The sequence below is a fragment of the Carcharodon carcharias genome, chromosome 6, assembly GCF_017639515.1.
Source record: "Carcharodon carcharias isolate sCarCar2 chromosome 6, sCarCar2.pri, whole genome shotgun sequence".
NCBI classification, from domain to species: Eukaryota; Metazoa; Chordata; class Chondrichthyes; order Lamniformes; family Lamnidae; genus Carcharodon; species Carcharodon carcharias.
The window spans coordinates 149,244,711-149,265,181 of NC_054472.1; the positions used below are offsets into that span (position 1 = coordinate 149,244,711).

General features: G+C 41.1%; 1 protein-coding gene across 2 annotated transcripts in view; it reads right to left on the minus strand.

The window, feature by feature from the left end:
• Positions 1-20,471, minus strand: part of ptpn23a (protein tyrosine phosphatase, non-receptor type 23, a) — a 139,772-nt gene that overhangs the window by 102,645 nt on the left and 16,656 nt on the right. For both annotated transcript variants that reach the window (XM_041189709.1, XM_041189708.1), the window contains exons 2-3: positions 5,221-5,295; positions 2,622-2,749 (exon numbers count right to left, since the gene is read on the minus strand). In XM_041189709.1, the coding sequence (XP_041045643.1) occupies positions 2,622-2,749; positions 5,221-5,295 (203 nt within the window). The remainder of the gene's footprint in view (positions 1-2,621; positions 2,750-5,220; positions 5,296-20,471) is intronic.

A 20,471-nucleotide genomic window follows, 5' to 3' on the forward strand; every position in this document is an offset into this window, starting at 1 on the left:
GTCATTCGAGGGACCCATCGTTGAAGCCGAGGGCTGCAGTCATTTTGACTTTACAGGCCATGTATCCTGGACAGCAATGGTGAGCTGGTGGCGTTGAGCGCTTTGCTGATGGCTTTTAAAGATAGTGGCCGATGTAATGCAACAGCTGGGTGATGGCGGGTGGGTGAATGAGAGCCTGCTCACCATGGAAATGGCATGTTTCACGGGAGTGCATAAATAATGAAGTGGGCTAGGGAGAAACGGCGTGAAAACCCGCCATTTTTGCCAGTGGGTAGGATTCCATTTCACCCGCCCACTACTGTACTTAGTACAATTCTGAGAAAATTCCACACAAGATCTTTTAACATGGACAAAAGAGATGAATTTCAGAGGCTAGATAAGAGTGACTGTCATTGACATCAAGGCAGCATTTGACTAGGTGTGGCATCAAGGAGCCCTGGCAAAATTAAAATCAATGGTAATAAGGGGTTAGAGTCATACATAGCACAAAAGAATCAAATCAACTCATCCCCAGAATATCACTGCAGGAGTTCCTCAGCATAGTGTCCTATGCCCAAGCAGTTTCAGCTGCTTCATCAATGATCTGCCGTCAATCATAAGATCAGAAATGCAGAGGTTCGCTGACGATCACAGAATTCAGTTGCATTTGCAACTCCTCAGATAATGAAGCAGACCCTGCCTGCCTGTACCAAGACTTGGACATCAGGCTTGGACTACCTGGCACACAAAATTTGTGTCACACAAATGCCAGGCAAAGACCAGTTTCAACAAGAGAATTTAACCATCTTCTCTTGACTGAATTTCCCAGCAACAACACCTTAGGGTTACCATTGATCAGAAACTTAACTGGACAAGCCATACAAATACTGTGGCTACAAGATTAGGCCGGAGGCTGGGAATTCTGTGGCAAGTAACTCATCTCCCGACTCCCCAACACCTGTCTACCAGCTAAAAGGTAAAATTCAGAAGTGTGATGGAATAATCCCCCATTTTCCTAAATGAGTGCAGCTCCAACAACACTCAAGAAGCTTGACACCATCAAGGATAAAGCAGCCTGCACAATCAGCACTCCATCCACCACCTTAAACATTCATTCCCTCCACACCAGCACACAGTGACATCATTAATATCATCTAAAAGCTGCACTGCAGCAACTCGGCAAGGCTCCTTCGATAGCAGCTTTCAATAACATGACCTCTATCACCTAGAAGGACAAGGGCAGCTGATGCATGGACACATCAACACCTTCAAGTTCTCCTCCAAGCCACGCAGAATCCTGATTTGGAACTATATCATCCTTTCTTCACTGTTATTGGGTGAAAAACCTCAAACTCGCTCCCTAACAGCATTGCAGGGTGCAGCTACATCAGAGGAGCTTCAGCAGTACAAGATACAAGTGTTGGCCTTGTACTTCACATCTAACAAAAATCAAACGAATAAAAAATGTCCGTGCTGATAACTAATCTAAGGGCAGGGCAGTAAAAGTGCTAAAAGTGGCTAAAGCATATTTGGACTACAGATTTTTAAAAAGTGAGCCACTGGCCCTTGCTGAAAAGTGGAAGTAGAGAACTGGACATGGCTATGAGAGTCTCCGGTCAACAAGCCTTGTGATAGCTACTTCCTGTCATTACAGAAGAAAATTGGTCTCTTAGATGATTTATTAGTGGGCAGCTGACACTCAGGGAACTGTATCCCAGCATACAAAAACAAAAATTGCTGGAAAAACTCAGCAGGTCTGAAAGCATCTGTGGAGAGAAAGACAGAGTTAACGTTTTGAGTCTGTATGTCTTCTTCAGAACGAAAAAGTAGAAATGTGGCGAAATACATACTGTTTAAGGGACAGGTGAAGCTGGATAGTGATAGGTGGAGGCAAAGGAGAGATTGCAAAAGGTGCCATAAACAAAAAGTTGAAGTGGTGTTGATGGTGATGATATTGGCTAAAGGAGGTGCTAATGATGACATTAAGAGTAGAAAGCAAGATGAGCAAGTGACAGATGGCCCTACTGGGGGTGGGGTGGGGGAGGGGACGGTGTGGGATAAAACAACGAATGGAAATAAATTTAAAAAATAATAAAAATAGGTGGGGAAAAATACATAAATGAAAATTAAAAATATAAATATTTGAGAAAAGGGGATCAAGAAGGGGTGAGGCTGGAGGAGAGAGTTCATGATCTGAAGTTGTTGAACTCAGTGTTAAGTCCGGAAGCCTGTGAAGTGCCTAATCAGAAGATGAAGTGCTGTTCCTCCAGTTTGCGCTGAGCTTCACTGGAATATTGCAGCAGGCCAAGGATGAACATGTGGGCATGAGAGCAGGGTGGTGTGTTGAAATGGCAAGCGACAGGAAGGTCTGGGTCATATTTGCAGACAGACCGAAGGTGTTCCGCAAAGCGGTCACCCAATCTGCGTTTGGTCTCTCCAATGTAGAGACCATCGCATTAGGAGCAGCGAATGCAGTAGACCAAATTGAGGGAAGTGTAAGTGAAGTGCTGCTGAGTTTTTCTAGCAATTTTTGTTTTTGTTTCAGATTTCCAGCATCCGCAGTATTTTGCTTGTAGCCCAGCATAAGTCAGGAGGAGAAAGCAGCAAGAAACAAAAATCCCAGGAGGAAAAACTGTTCTTACCATGTGACCGGGACAGCTGCCTCTTCTCCTAACCCCATGGGAATGCGACTCTGCAAATAGTGAAGCTGTCCAAAGTACTTCCTCAATGTGCTGCATCCTTCAAAGTCTCTTGTAACATTCACAGCGCTCTGCAACAGAATAACATTGTTTCGAATACAACCTGATTATTTTAAACATAAATAAAACTTTGCTTTTACACAACATTTGTATTTCTTTTAATTCAAGTGGTACCAGAAACATTTAATCTTGTTTCATATGTAAGGTTAAAATTACAATTTAAGCTTTATTATTAAAATTAAAGGAGGTCAAGGGCCTGATTTTAATTCTTTGGGTAAGTTTTGATGAATTAAAATCAAACCCAATTAATTCCTGGCCTCTTGCAGTTGTTCTTTCCTCATACAATGTTTTAAGAGTGAAGCTTGTCACCTACGCTTCACCCCGGCTTCCTTTGGTGCTGTCCTGTACTATGACATCTCACCTAGGATTCTCAGTCTCAGAGGAAAAAAAAGTACTTCAATTATAATTTGAGTTGTTCAAATTGATGAAGACATCACCACTGCTGATCCGCTCCCTGTGATCTAACAAGAATAGAAGCTCGTGAAATCTCAACTGTACCAGCAAGCCATTCAAATTTTTAACAAATGAAGCTGAACTCAGACAACAGGTCTAGAAATTTATTTTACCCTGAACTTTATAATCTTAGAAAAGAAACAGAATACATGGTGAATTTTACTGTACATAATACTGGAAATCAAAAATTAGCACAAAGGATCTGTTCCACCACTTAAAGCTGCATATATAGTAAATACATGGAATTTAAATTTCCAGTATATTTGAGCTTTCCTGTCCTTAATGGTTTAAATTGGCTCTTGGTTTCTCAACAGCATAAATTTAAAATTCCATTCCTGTGTTTAAATGCCTATATAAAACCTTGCTCCATCTCATTTCCAGCATCCTCTGGCTCAAGAGCCCCCACCAAACTCCCAGAATTCTGTTTTTCTGACTCCCAACTCTTGTGCATCTCTCCTCCCTTTACTCCACCATTGGTCTTCAGTTGCTTAGGTCCCATGCTTTGCAACTCTCTGCCTAAATCCATCAACCACTACCATCTACCAAGCTTTTAGTCAACCCTTCAAATAGTTCCTTCTTTGCCACAATAACCACTTTTATTTTAAACTGTCTCTTGAAATGTCCTGGGATTATTTTAATGTTATGAGCTGCTATAAAAATGCAAGTTATTATTTCATTTGACATCAAAAATTTCCTTAACTTTTGATATACACTGACAACACCAAAAGAATGCAACTATTTCCAGTTCCCTGAAGTACTTAATAAAGAATGTGATTAATACAGCATCTTATTACCTTGTTCTTAGTTAGCTACACTGAAAAATGATGGCAACTATATTAAGTCTGAATACAGCTTGAGGAATGAAGTTAAGATTCAAGTGGACTGGAGTACTTAACTACATTCTGGTTTTACAGAACTAAATACTTGCTGTTCCATTTTCATAATTTAATGGTTTTGGTGCCAGAATTACAATGCAAGTAATTTCGCCGTGAACTCAATATGGAACAGTCACCATATGTGGGGATTTTGTTACATTTTTGAAATTTCAAGTAAATGCCAGCTGTCACATAGCAACCCAGAAAAGAAACACGACATAAAATTAAAAATTCTGTGCTGCCTGGGAAATATATAACTGTCAGATTCGAAGTAATGATGGATTTAGTTTGGAGAAAATATACAAAACCGGAGGGTGTGAATTATCCCACAGAGGTCCTAAATTTGGTGCTGTCAAGAAAAACCAAACAGCCTGTGTCTGTGCTAAAATGTCTTAGTTTCCAGAGCAGTGACTAACTCTCTCAAGTGCTTCCAAGCACATCGCTTCACACAAGTTTAAAAATAATAAAGGAACTGAAATAATGTTACAATGCAGTTAAACAACACATTCATATCAAGAAGTAGTGCTCTGATGATGACAGTATTCTGTAGATCTGGAACACAATCCATATTGTGTAGCACTGCAGCTGAAAACCGCCACAGTATTTTCTACACTGTGATTCATGGCTTTGTTTCTGCCAGATTGATTGGGAAAGTAAATACGCGGTCAGTATGTATAATATCCACTTCAGTGGCTTTTAACAGATGAATTACCACCGCTGTTCATTCTTCTTCCATCAGAACTGCCTTTGAAGGTGCTCTGGAAAAAAACTCTTCTAGGATGGGCTGCACCTGATGGAGGCAGTATTGCTACCTTGTTTACTGATTGGCAAAGATGTCTGGCAGCGTTACAGCGGATGAAAAATTGCAGTATATACACAAACAGAATTTATTTTAATCTAATTGATTGCAGATTACTAATATAGTTGAAAATATGATCACAGCATTCCACTTTTTCTACCTTTGGCAAGAAGGCCAAAGAAGTGCATTTGAGTTTCTACTGTACCATTAATGTGGATTAAACTACAAGTATAGTCACATGAGCAGGAATGCAGTACGCAGAAACTGTCGAGTAAACGAACATGGGTTTTTTGAGCTCCAACAGTCAAAAGCAGTACTCTAAAGCTCCAGCAGCAATCTGCTATTAGGTACCTACCTGTCTGAGCTGATCGAGTTTCTTCAGTTCCTCGCTGTAGTTGTCAGGATTTTCACCATAATGCTTCAAAATGTACTGAGAAATAAGTGATAACATTTTTAGAGCACGACAAAATATTTCTTAATAACAATATAATATCTTTGCTTCTTAATTCCAGCATAATGTTAGCTATGGCACATAGAATTCCCCACTGCCCAGTATCTTAATTTTCTGAACCTCTTGTGTCATATCTGATAAGAATATAATTTACTACGCACATTACATTTAGAGCATATGTAAATAGGGTTATGAAAGACTGAGAATCTGGTTTCCAGGTCCATAGAACGATTTTGTATGCTTCCTTTCCTATCTATCTGAATACAGCAAAAAAACATCTGTCATAGTTTCTCTTTCCTTCCCACACAACTAGTTCCATAATCCCCCCACCACAACCCAAGAATCTACCTCTGGTCACACCTCTCTAGGTCTGAAAAAGCCAATAAAGTATTTTTTTCAATGCAGTCACTTTTTCAAAATGGTGAAACACAACAGCCAGTTTCTACTCAGCAGGATCCCACAAATAGCAATGAGGTAAATGACCAGGCAATCTATTTTAGGTATGGGCTTACTTGCTTTGGAACTCCATAAGTCTCTCAATCTCTCTCCACCTTTGAAATCTCAACTTAAAGCTGATCAAATTATTGGTCAGTCCTAATATTTGCCTTCTAGCTCACTATTTATTTTTCACCCCTCCACTTGTGAAATGATGTTTCTTATACTGAAGGCATCATATAAAATGGAAGCTGTTGCTGCCATGCTGTGGACCAGTGTGCTGAAGAATCAGTGCACATGCCACAAAATGCTAGGTTGGTTGCCAGTTTCCATCCATGATCCACACCACATTGTGAAGGTCTGATCTCAGTTTTACCAGAACTCTAATGGAAGACAAAAAGACTTGTAGCTTCTAAAAGTTATAGTGCAATTAACAAGCGTATGGCCCATTCATTGCTTGCAATGGTGCCTCTATGCTATTTTAACAGGTAGACATTGGAAGACTGACATGCTAGATACTCAATATGCAATTGCTACAGTTTCTATAATTATGAATCAAGGTTCCTTACTCCCATTACCTATTCCAAATTGGGTTTAACATGATGACAATGAACTTGAAGGACAACCATGTTTGTATTTTTCAAACTTTAGGATAAAGTGCATGAGTACTGGAAGCCTGACAAAAATGCTAACAATACTAGCAGGCCAGCTTGCATCCAAAAGAAAATAATAATTTCAGCTTTATTCAACATTTTCTTTTATTCTTCCTCTTTAAGGTGAAGTAACTACTCCTAAAATGTTGTCTTTTTGCTAGTTACCAGTCTGTTTGAGTCAGCAGGTCTCAGCCAATGCAATTGGCTTCAGCAATCTGTTGTCTCCGACTATTCTTGTTGAATATAGGTCGGAGGCTGAGAATTCTGAGGGGGATAACTCACTTCCTGACTCCCCAAAGGATGTTTACCATCTACAAAGCACAAGTCAGGAATGTGATGGAATACTCTTGACTTGTCTGGATGAGTGCAACTCCAACAACACAAGAATCTCAACCCCACCCAGGTAAAAGCGGTCGGTTTGCCCAGCATTCCATCCACCAACTTAAACATTCACTCCCACCACCAGTGACGCACAGTGGCAGCAGTTTGTACCATCTACAAGATGCACTGCAGCAACTCACCAAGGTTCCTTCGACATCATCTTCCAAAGCCGCAACCATTACCACCTAGAAGGACAAGGGCAGATGAATGGGAACACCACCACCTGCAAGTTCCCTTCCAAGCCACACCCCTATATCTATATCACCACTGCCGCTGGATCAAAATCCTGGAGCTTCCTTTCTGACAGCGCTGTGGGTATACTTGTACCAGATGGGCTGCAACAGTTCAAGAAGGCTGTTCACTGTCACCTTCTCAAGGCCAATTAGAGATAAATTACAAATGCCAGCTTTGCCAAAGGTGTCCATATTCCACGAAAGAATTTTAAAAAAACAAACAATGGGCTGGTCAATCTAACCAGCATTTGTATGTGTATGGATAATTTGCCTACATGTAGGCTATTTTCTGATTATCTTAAACTAGAAGTAATGGTAATCAAGCAGCATGACCTTGAGTCATATTATTAGCATTTCTAGCTGAGCCACACTGACAGATGCAGGATGTCTTTTACATTAGGAAATGTTTAGCACATTTGCCCAACAGATCTCCTGAAGGTCCCCAACAGTAGTTTTAAATGGCAACCTAAGTTTCAGATACTTTGAAAGAAAACAGCAAAATATATAGCTAGTGATATTAGGCCATTAGTAAACGAAACAAAATTTCAGGCTCCAGTAATCAAAGATGGTATACATTTGAAAAATAACCTGAAGAGAGAGAGAGAGAGCGAAGGAGTGTGTGTATGTGCGCGCATGTGCGTGTGCATGCACACACACGTTGGTACGAGCATCTGTAAGTGCTTTTGCAATTAAATAGATTACAAACATTAATATACTGAGAAACCTGCATTAAAATATCACATAAAAGGCAGCCTGATAACTATACACTTACAACACATCTGGGCTTTTGCCAAAAGATGGGGTGGTTTGTCAATCTCAGAATGACTTTGGAGGGGGCAACTGAAAAAGATATAGGGAAAAATTGAAAATGAATTGAAGTGGAAACCTCTGCTCACAATACTCCAAACTACCTGTCTGTTGGAGTTGATTTAGCAGCATAATTAAGTGCGACAAATGGAAAGGCTCCCTCATGCCTGCAGAGAATTTGATTTGACCATCAGCGTCAGGATGACAAATGTCATGGTCCAGGATGTTGCCAGACTACCATCTATCAGCATTGACAATGAGACGCTAGAGGTTGATAACTTCAAATATGTAGGTTCCACAATCACCAAGCTGTCATTTGATGCTGAAATCAACAGGCTCATCACAAAAGCTGCAGCTGTTATATCCAAGCTGAGTGAGAGAATGTGGAACAACAGCCTAAGAACACCAAACTATGACTCCACCAAGCCTGCGTCTTCAGCAAACTCCTCTACAGTGGAGAGTCATGAAATATCTCCTTAAATGTGGGCCACTGTTTCTTTACTGTCTTACTTTGTAACCTATTTTCCAAGTCCACTTTAGCCAGTTCCCTCTTCAAACCTTGTGATTTTCTTTGAGACACTAGTTTCAGACACAAATTTCTCAAACTGAATTCTATCATATTATGATCACTCTTACCCAGAGGATTGTTTGCTATGAGGTCAATTATTAATCCTATCTCATTCTAGATTAGCAGGTCTAAAATAGCCTGTTCCCTGGTTGGTTCTAGAATGTTTAACAATACAGTGTCGAATACACTATGAACTAATCTTCCAAGCTACCTTTGCCAATTTGATTTGTCCTATCTGTATGAAGATTAAAACCCCCCACGATTATTGTAGTACATTTCTTTAAAAACCCCATTATTGCTTGATTTATACCTTGTCCTACAGTATAGCTATTGGGGGCTTATAACCACTCTCACTAGTGTCTTCTTTCTTTTGCTATTTCTTATCTCCATCCAAGCTGATTCTACATTTTGATCCTCTGAACCAAGATCATTTCTCAATACTATATTGATCTCATCAATGATTAACAGAACCACCCCACCTCTTCCTTTTATCCTGTCCTTCAAAAGGCCAATTAGCCTTGAATATTCAGGTTCCAGCTATGGTCACTTTGCAACAATGCCTCTGTAATGACTATCATACTCATTTATTTCTATTTGTGCTATCATTTTATTGATCTTTTTACAAATGCTGTGTGCATTCAGATAAAGAGTCTTTAATCCTGTCTTTTTACCATTTTCTCTCGTCTGATCTTATTCTTTGGTGCACTCTTATGATTGTATGCTCCGTTCCTGCCTATCATGCCCCGGTTATCATTATTCACATCTCTAACCTGCACTATTGCCTAGTCCTTTCTCTTTAACTTTCTAAATCCCCCCCTCACATGAACCATCACCTCACTATTTAGTTTAAAGCCATCTCTACGGCTCTAGTTATACAATTTGCCAGTACACTGGTCCCAGTGTGGTTCAGGTGAAGGCCATCCCAATGGTACACAAAACTACATTGACTCTGCCTTGAACTCACCTAAGTGCCCTGCTATAGCTTCTTTAATAATAGCTTCTAAAATTTTCCCTATGACAGATGTTAAACTACTGGCCTGTAGTTTCCCACTTTCTGTCTCCCTCCCTTTTTGAATAATGGAGTTACATTTGTTATCTTCCAATCTAATGGGACCTTGCCCGAACCTAGGGAGTTTCGGAAAATTAAAACCAAAGCACCAACTATCTCACTAGTCAGTTCTTTCAAGGCCCGAGGATGAAGTCCATCTGGACCCAGGCACTTATCAGCCCGCAGCTCCAACAATTTACTCAGCACCACTTCTCTGGTGATTGTAACTTTTCTGAGTTCCTCCCTCCTTCCATTTCCTGATTCATAGCTGCTTCCGGGATGTTACTTGTATCCTCTATAGTGAAGACAGATGCAAAATACTTATTCAATTCATCTGCCATTTCCTTGTTTTCCATTATCAATTCTCCAGACTTTCTATAGGACCAACACTCACTTTGTTAACTTGTTTCTTTGTTAAATATTTACAGAAAATCTTACTATCTGCTTTTATATATCTGGCTAGCTTTCTCTCATTCTCTAATTTTTCCCTCCTTATTAATCTTATAGTCATCCTTTGCTGCTCCTTATATTCTGTCCAATCTTCTAACCTTCCACAATTATATGCTTTTTATTTAAGTATGATACTACCTTTAACTTTATAGTTAATCACAGATGGTGTGTCCATCCCTTGGACTTTTTCTTACTCGTTGGGATGTATCTATTCTGTGTATTCTTAAATGTTTGCCATTGCATGTCTATTGACCTATCCCTTAACCTAATTTGCCAATTCACTTTAGCCAGCTCTGCTTTCATGCTCTCATAATCGCCCTTATTTAAGTTTAAAGACATAGTCTCAGACCTACTCCTCTCTCCCTCAAACTGAATGTAAAATTCCAGCATATTAAATGGTGGCTACTACCTAGGGGCGCCTTCACTATTAGATCATTAAGTAATCCCATCTCTTTGCCCAATAACAGGTCTAATATAGCCTGGCTCTCAGAAACGATCCCGGAAACATTCTATAAACTCATCTAGGCTACATTGCCCATCTGACTTTTCTAGTCCATATGTAGATTAAAATGTCCCATGATTATTGCCGTGTCCTTCTAACAAGCTCTCATTATTTCTCTTTATGCTCCACCCTACCATGTGCTTACTATTAGGGACCCTGTACGTGACTCCCACAAGTCGTGCCTTTACCATTTCGCATCTCTACCCAAACTGTTTTCACATCCTGGTTTCTTGATTTAGGTCATCACTCTATTGTGCTAATCCAATCATTAATTAACAGAGGCACCCCTCCACCTTTTCCTCACTTCCTGTCCTTCCTAAATGTTCTATACCCTTTAACATTCAGGTCTCAATCCATGTCCTCCTGCAACCATGTCTCTGTGATGGCTATCAAATCATACTTATTTATTTCTTTGTGGCTTATTGGAAATGAGTTCCCAGATTGAAGACATTTTTAAAAATTAACTACAAGCAATTCGCCAGGATTCTTTACTTTTGTTCTGTCAACTGTGCAACACGGAGAACGACTTTGAACAGAGTGCTGGAGTTGGGCGATTAAGGGAGTTCAGCGAGAAGGGGAAGCAGGTGCTCCTTTGCTTTTGCCTTTTCTAACTTTTTCACCCCGTAGGAATTGGTTCTTGCTCAACTACACAGGTAGAAGCTAGCTGTTTGGTGAGTATCTGCTAAACCGTTAAGGTTGATTCTATTCCTTCTATTCCTAAGGTTTAAAAAGAATCCAGTGGTGGCAAGGTTAATAATATATGAAAAAAATTAATTGAATAAAATAATTTCAGTAGTTAATAAAGACATTAAGGATGGCAGGACAGCCGATGTGTCACAGCTGCAGTACATGGGAGCTCCTGGATGCCAGTGTGATCCAAGGCAAACACATATATAGTAAGTGTTTGTGGCTCGAGGAGCTTCAGCTCAGAGTCATTCAGCTAGAGGTTGAGCTGCAGACACTGCAACACATCAGGGAGGGGGAAAGTTACCTGCATACTTTGTACCAGGAGACAGTCACAGCTGTTAGGACAGGGTCTCCTGATTTTGTCAGTGGTCAGGGACAGGAGTGTGAGACTGCGAATGAGGCAGGTAAGGGGACCCAAAGGACAGGAGCCTCAGCCTTTGCTTTTGTCCAACAGGTCGGAGATTGTTTCAGTTTGTTTGAATGCGAATGGGGGCTGCAGGATGGACGAGCTGACTGACTATGGCACCATTGTACAGGAAGCCATTCAAGTTGGTGCGGTGGGGGGGGGGGGTCTGGGTTCGAAAAGAACTTGCAGTGGGAAGGGGAGGATCAAGTGGTTGTGGACCAAGTACCAACAACATAGGTAGAACTAGAAAAGAGGTTCTGCATAGTCAGTATGAGGGGCTAGGCATCAAATTAAGCGGAACTCCACAGGTAATCTCTGGATTATTACCTGAGCCACGTGCAGCTGAGATTAGAGAAATTAATGCTTGGATCAAAGACCGGTGTGGGAGGAGGTTTGTGGGACACCCTCAAGGAATTGGGGAAAATGGGATCTGTCTCATTGGGACCGCCTACACCTGAACTGTGCTGGTACTAATGTTCTATCAAGCCGCATAACTAGGGAGCCAGACAGCATTTCAAATTAAACAGTGGTGGCAAGGGATCAAATTTGGGAAGATGTAGTAAATCAAAGAGTAGAGGCAAGGTAAAAGAGAAAGGTATTAATATGGAAAATGATAAACAGACTGTGACAGGAAGGGATAGAGAGTACAAAGCTAAGAGTACATAAGCAGGCGAGGCTAGAGGTTACAAAAACAATAAAGGGGCAGAACTAAAGGCTCTGTATCTGAATGCACGCAGCATTCGTAACAAAACAGATGAACTGAGAGCGCAAATAGAAATAAGTAAGTACGATCAGAGAGCCATTACAAAGACATGGCTGTAGGATGACATAGAATGGGACCCGAATATTGAAGTGTAGACGACATTTTGAAAGGGCAGGTGGTTCTATTAATTAATGATGGTATTAACACAGTTAGAGAGGGATGACCTAAGTTCAGGAAACCAGGAGGTAGAAACTGTTTGGGTAGAGATGAGAAATGATAAAGGCAAGATGTCACTTGTGGGAGTGGTGTACAGGCCTCCTGACAGTAACCACATGGCAAAGCACAGTAAAAAGGAAGCAATAATGGGAAAGGTTCAGCGATAATCATGGGGGGTTTTAATCTACCTATAGACTGAATAAATGGAATGGAAAAAGGTAGCCTAGATGAGATGTTCGCAGTGTGTTTTAGGGATGTTTCTTAGAACAGGTTGTTCTGGGGCCAACCAGAGAACAAGCTATACTAGACTTGGTATTGTGCAATGAGACAGGATTAATTAATGATCTCAGAGTAAAGGCGATCCTAATAATGACTGAATTTTACATTCAGTTTGAGGGAAAAGTGGATCCAAGATTAATATTTTGAACTTAAATAGGAGCAATTATGAGGGCATGAAAGCAGAACTAGCTAAAGTGAACAGGCAAATGAGGCTAAGTGATAGTTCAATAGAGATGCAGTGGCAGACATTTAAAAGTATATTTCAGAATACGGAAAATAGATACATTCCAACGAATGGGAATCCTAAGGTCTCCTATAAGCATATAAATAATAAAGGGTCGTTAAAAAAAATAGTAGGGCCGATTAGGGATAAAAAAAGCAGACTTGCATGTGGAGGAAAGAGAAATAACGAAGGTATTAAACGAATAGTTTGCACCTTTCTTTACAAAGGAAGGAGATGCTACCTAGGCCAAGGTGAGAGAGGAGGTAACTGGTACACTAGAAGAATTTGCAATTGAGAAACAGGTGGCTTAAGAAAAGCCATCTTTACTTAAAATAGTTAGGGTACCAGACGAGATGAGGGAAGTGAGAGTGGAAATTGGAGAGGCACTAGTGATAATCTTCCAGTCTTCTTTAGACACGGGGGTGGTGCCAGAAGACTGGAGAATTGCGAATTTTCTTACACTCTTGTTCAAAAAGGGGTGCAAGGATAAAGCCAGAAACTACAGACGAGTGAGTCTGACTTCAGTGGTAGGTAAACTTCTGGAAATTATACAAAAACAAAAATACCTGGAAAATCTTAGCAGGTCTGACAGCATCTGCAGAGAGGTACACAGTTAACGTTTCGATCCGTATGACTCTTCAACAGAACAGTTCTGTTGAAGAGTCATACGGACTCCAAACAGTTAACGTTTTTGGAGTGGTAATAGAGGAGGTTGATAAGGGAAACGCTGTTGATGCAGTGTATATGGGTTTTAAAAAGGCATTTGATACCAATGCCATACAACAAACTTGAGGAAAGTTCTAGCTCATAGAATAAAAGGGAAAGTAGGCACTTGGATAAGAAATTGGCTGTGTGACCGAAAAAGAGTAGTGATAAATGGTTGTTTTTCAGATTGGAGGAAGATTTGTAGGCGCTCCCCAGGGATCATCAGTTTTCTTATGAATACTATGTGCATGCAGATACAGAGCCTTTATATATTAATGACTTAGACTATAGCGTTCAGGGCATGATTTCAAAATTTTCAGATGATACGAAGATTGGAAGCATTGTCAACTGTGATGAGGACAGTCCTGAACTTCAAAAGGACATAGACATGTTGGTGGACTAAGCTGAAAAGTGGCAGATGCAGTTCAAGCAGAAGTGTGAATTGATTCATTTTGGCAGGAAGTATATAGAAAGACAGTATAAAATAAAGGAAGAAACTCTAAAGGAGGTGCGGGAACAGAGGGGCCTCGGTGTAGTGCACATAAGTCATTGAGGATGGCAGGGCATGTTGAGAGAACAGTTAATAATATAGTATCTTAGGCTTTATTGATAGCGACATACAGTACAGAGTAAGGAGGTCTTGGTAATGTTGAATTTGTATAAGACATTAGTTAGGCCTCACTTGGAGTACTGTGTCCAAATCTGGATGCCATACTTCAGGAAAGATGTGAAGGCATAGAAGATTCACAAGAATGATTCCAAGGCTAAAGAACTGTAGCTATGAGTACAGATTGGAGAGGTTGGTACTGTTTGCCTTGGAGGAAAGGCAGCTGATAGGAGACTTGATACAGGTATTCAAGATGCCGAGGGGTATGCACAGGATAAATAGGGAGAAACTGTTCCCACAGAAGAGATCAAGAGCTGGAGGGCACAGATTCAAATTAATTGGCAAAAGCGATGTGAGAAAAAAAAATTTCACCCAGAGGTTGGAGTCTGGTACAAACTTCCTGAAAGGCAGGTTCGATTGAGGTATTCAAAAGGGAACTGGATTGCTATTTGAAAAGGCAGAGGAGTGGGACTAGGTAGAATGGTCTTTCAGAGAGCCAGTGTAGATTTGATGTGCCGAATGGCCTCCTTCTGCACTGTAAAGATTGCGATTCTGTGAATTCCAAGGGGCAGATCCTCCATCCATGGTTAACCAAGAAAGTTAAAGATAGCATCAAACGCAAAGAAAAAGCATATAATTGCGCAAGGATGAGTGGCAGGTCAGAAGGCTGGATAGAATATAAAGAACAGCAAAGAAAGACTACAAAATTAATACACCCCCCCACCCCCCCGGCCTCAACTTTTTACAATCTATATAAGAAAGATAGGTAGGAAAGTAAGTTGTGAAGAGGACATAAGGAACCTACAAAGGGACACAGGTTAAAAGTGAGTGGATAAAGATCTGGCAAATGGAGTATAATGTGGGAAAATGTAAAATTATCTAAATGGTGAAAGATAATGGAGTTCTGAGATTCAAAGGGGTTTGTGTGTCCTAGTGCATGAATCACAAAAGGCAAATATGCAAGTACAGCAAGTAATTAGGAAAGCAAATAGAATATTATCATTTGTTGCAAGGGAAATTGAATACAAAAGTAGGGAGATTATGTTTCAGTTATACAGAGCGCTAGTGGGACCACATTTGGAGTATTATGCACAGTATTGGTCATCTTCCAATACTGGAAGGATGTAAATGCATTGGAAGTAGTTCAGAGAAGGTTTACTAGACTAGACAAGGAATGGACGGGTTGTCTTTTGAGGAAAGATTGGACAGACTAGTCTTGTATCTGCTGGAGTTTAGAAGAGTAAGAGGCGATTTGATTGAAACATAAGATCCTGAAGGGCTTTGACAGGATGGATGTGGGGAGGATATTTCCTAGAAATAAGGAAAATTTAGGGCCAATATAACAAGGTAACATAAATAATTCAAAGTAGAATAAAGTTAACATAAGGGAAGTAGAGTTAAGACATGGCAGGGCAGCTCAGTCGAGTGGATTGCGTGTCCGGTAATATGTGCGAAGTCATGGACGCTACCAGTGTCCTAGACAACCACATGTGCAGGAAGTGCTGCCAGCTGCAGAAACCTGAGCTCCAGGTTTCAAGGCTTGAGCGACGGCCGGAGTCACTGTGTCGCATCCGTGAGGCTGAGAGCTATGTGGACATAGCTTCAGAGAGGTAGTCAAACCACAGCTTAAGGGCCTGGAGACAGAGAGGGAATGGATGACCACTAGGCAGTCCAAGAGAAGTAGGCAGGTAGTGCAGGAATCCCCTGGGGTCCTGCTCACAAATCGGTTTTCCGTTTTGGAAGCTGGTGAGGGCACTGGTTCTTCAAAGGAGTGCAGTCAGAGCCAAGTTTGTGGCATCATGAGTGGCTCGGCTGTAAAGGTGGGGAAGAAGAAGAAAAAGCGAGCAATAGTGATAGGGGGTTCATTGGATAGGGGAACAAGCAGGTATTTCTGTGGCCATAGATGTGACTCAAGGATGGTACATTGCCTCCCTGGTGCCAGGGTTAAGGATGTCACAGAGCAGCTGCAGGGCATTCTTCTGGGTAAGGATGAACAGCCAGAGGTCTTGGTCCACATTGGTAACAATGACTTAGGTAAAAGGAGGATGTGGTCCTGCAGTCAGAATTTAGGGAGCTAGGTAAAAAATTAGCAAGCAGGACCACAAATGCAGTAATCTCCAGATTACTCCCAGTACCACGTGCCAGCAAGTACAGAAATAGGACGATAAGGAATATGAGTGTTTGGCTAGAAAGATGGTGCAGGAGGTAGGGCTTTAGATTTCTGGGACACTGGAACTGGCTCTGGGGGAAGTGGCACCTGTACAAGGCAGATGGATTGCATCTGAATGGAGCTGGGACTGAGTTCCAGCATGGGGTGGGAACCAATGGAAAATGAGGAATACCAGGGTGCACAAAATACAGGGAGGGACAGATAGCACTAGTATAGAGAATAGTAAGTTAATAGGTGAAGTTTGGATGAGGAAGAAAGTAACAAAATCTAAATCAGGGCTACTATGGTTATATGTGAATGCACAGTGTATAGTAAATAAGATTGGAGAGTTTTAGGCACAGATTGCCATGTGGAAATATGATGTTGTGGCGATAACAGAGACCTGGCTCAAGGACTGGGTGTTAAATATTCCTGGGTAGAAGGTGTTCAAAAAAGATAGTATTAGTAAATTAGTAATTAGTATTAGTAACAAAATGGTGCTAGAGAAATTAAAGGCTGAAAAATCCCCAGGGCCTGATAATCTACATCCCAGAGTACTAAAGGAAGTGGCCTTGGAAATATTGGATGTATTGGTGGTCATCTTCCAAAATTCTATAGACTCTGAAGCAGTTCCTACAGATTGGAAGGTAGTAAATGTAACCCTACTATTTAAAAAAGGAGGGAGAGAAAAAACAGAGAATTACAGACCAGTTAGCCTAATATCAGTAGAGGGGAAAATGTTAGAGTCTATTATAAAAGACTTGGTAACAGAACACTTGGAAAGCATTAACAGGATTAGACAAAATCAGCATGGGTTTATGAAAGGGAAATCATGCTTAAAACTGGAGTTTTTTGAGGATGTAACTACTGGAATAGATAAGGGAGAGCCTGTGGATGTGGTGCATTTGCATGTCAAGGAGGCTTTTGATAAGGTCCCACATAAGACGCTAGTGGGCAAAATTAAAGCACACGCGATTGGGGGTAATATACTGGCATGGATTGAGAATTGGTTGACAGACCGGAAACAGGGTGGGAATAAATGGGTGTTTTTCTGGATGGCAGGCAGTGACTGGTCCGCAAAGATCAGTGCTTGAGCCCCAGCTATTCACAATATATATAAATGACTTGGATGAGGAAACCAAATGCAATATTTCCAAGTTTGCTGATGACACAAAACTGGGCAGGGTTGAGAATTGTGAGGAGGATGCAAGGAGGCTTCAGGGCAATTTAGACAAGTTTGTGGGGCAAACACATGGCAGATGCAGTATAACATGGATAAATGAGGTTATATGTTTCGGTGTGAAAAACAGAAAGGCAGAGAAAATTGGGAAATGCGAATGTACAAAGGGATCTGGGTTTCCTTGTACACCAGACAATGAAAGTAAACAGGCAGATACAGCAAGGAATTAGGAAAGCAAATGGTATGTTGGCCTTTGTTGCAAGGGGATTTGCGGTCAGAAGTAGGGATGTCTTACTGCAGTTATACAAGACCTTGGTGAGACCACATCTGGGGTATTGCGTGCAGTTTTGGTCTCCCTAACTAAGAAAGGATATACTTGCCATAGAGGGAATGCAGCAAAGGTTCACTAGGCTGATACTGTGGATGGGCGGATTGTCATATGAGGAGAGATTGGGTCGACTGGGCCTGTATTCACTAGAATTTAGAAGAATGAGAGGGGATCTGATTGAAATGTATAAAATTCTAACAGTGCTAGACAGACTAGATGCAGGGAGGATGTTTTCCCTGGTTGGGGAGTCTAGAACCAGGGGCCACAATCTCAAGATACGGTGCAGGCCATTTAGGACTGAGATGAGGAAAATTTCTTCACTCAGAGGGTGGTCAACTTGTGGAATTCTGTGCCACAGAAGGTTGTGAAGGCTGGGTCACTGAGTATATTCAAGAAAGAAATTGATAATTTTTTGGATAATAGGGGCATCAAGGGGTATGGAGAGAAAGTGGGAATATGGCATTGAGATAGAGGATCAACCATGATCATACTGAATTGCAGAGCAGGCTTGAAGGGCCGAATGGCCTACTCCTGCTCCTAGTTTCTATAGGAAAGAAAGGAAAGGAGGAGGGGTGGTGGTATTGGTTAAGGAGAGCATTGCAGTGCTGGAGAAAGGGAATGTCCCAGAGGGTTCAAGGACAGTATCAATTTGGCGAGAGCTAAGGAACAAAAAGAGTGCAATTACATTGCTCGGTGTAGCCTATAGATTGCCAACTAATGAGAAGGACTTAGGAGAACAAATCTGAAGGGAAATTACAGAGAGATGCAAGCATTATAGAGTAGTTACAATGGGTAACTTTAATTACCCAATTGTAGACTGGGACAGTGGTAGTGTAAAGGGTGGAGAGGGGCAAAAGTCCCTAGATAGTGTTCAGGAAAACTTTCTACTGCAATATGTATCCAATTCAACAAGAAAAGATGCACTGTTGGACCTGGTTCTTGGAAATGAGGTGAGCCAAGTAGATCCTGTGTCAGTGGGAGAACATTTAGAAGACAGTGATCATTGTATTGTACATTTTAGGATAATGCTAGAAAAGGACGATAGGCAATACAAAGTAAGAATAATTGACTGGACGAGAGCCAACTTCGATGGGGCAAGAATTGAGCTGGGCCAGCTAGACTGGAGCAGAAGATTGGTGGGAAAAACTGTAGCTGAAAATGGGCTACCTTCAAAAAAAGAATGGGTTCGGGCACAGTCAAGGTATATTTCCTCGAAAGGGAAAGGTAGGACAAACAAATCCTGGATGCAAAAGGAGATAGCTATTAAGTCAAAAAAGAAAAAACGAGCTTATGATAGATCTCAGGTAGAAAATATAATTGAGAACCAAGAAGAAGACAGAAGGTTCAGAGGGGAGGTGAAAAAGTATATTAGGGAAGCAAAAAGTGGTTATGAGAAGAGACTGCAGCCAACATAAAGGTGAATCCCAAAGTGCTTTATAGGCATATAAATAGTAAAAAGGCAATAAAAGGCAGAGTAGGGCTGATTCGGGACCTAAAAGGGAATTTTACACATGGGTGAAGGGGCCATGGCTGAGGTATTAAAAGAATACTTTGCCTCAGTGCTTACCAAGGAGGTAGATGCTACCTAGGCCATGGTGACAGACAAGGAAATTCTGTCACTAGAAGGTTCAAAGTTGATGAGGAGGAAGCGTTGAATATACTGTCAGTACTTAAAGTTGACAAGGCACTGGGGCCGGATGAGATGCAACCAAGGATACTGAAGGAAGCGAGAGTAGAAATTGCAGGGGCCTTAATTTTTCAGTCTTCCCTAGACTGAAGGGGAGGTGCCAGCAGACTGGAGAATTGCAAACATTATGCCCTTGTTCAAAAAAGGTTCTAAGGATAAGCCCAGCAACTACAGGCCAGTCAGTTTAACTTCAGCAGTGGACAGGATTCTAGAAACAATTATTCGGGATAGAATTAGTAGTCACATGGAAAAACATGGGTTGATAAGGAAGAGCCAGCATGGATTTCTAAAGGGAAATCATGTTTAACTAACTTGCTGGATTTAGTTTGGAAGAGGTGACAGAAAAGGTCAATGAGGGTAATGCTGTTGCTGTGGTGTACATGGACTTTCAAAAGGCATTTGATACCGTGTCACACAACAGGCTAATGAGAATACTTATTGCTCATGGAATAAAATGGACAGTAGCAACATGGATTCAAAATTGGCTGAAAAATAGGAAGCAGAGAGCAATGGTCAATGGATATTTTTCAGGCTGGAGGAAGGTTTGTAGTGGAGTTCTCCAGGGGTTGTTATTGAGACCCTTGCTTTTCCTGTTAGATATTAATGATCTAGGTCTTAGTGTGCAGGTGACAATTTCAAAGTTTGCGGACGATACAAAGCTTTGGGAGTGTAGTAAACTGTGAGGAGGACAGTGTAGAACATCAAAAGGACATAGAAAGTTGGTGGAGTGGGCAGATAGGCAGCAGATAAAGTTCAATGTGGAGAGGTGATGCATCTTAGTAGGGAGAACATGGACAGACAATATAAAACAAAGGGCAAAATTTTGAAGGAGGTGCAAGAGCATAAAGACCTGGGTGTATATGTGCATAGATCATTGAAGGCAGCAGGACAGGTGGAGACTGCAGTTA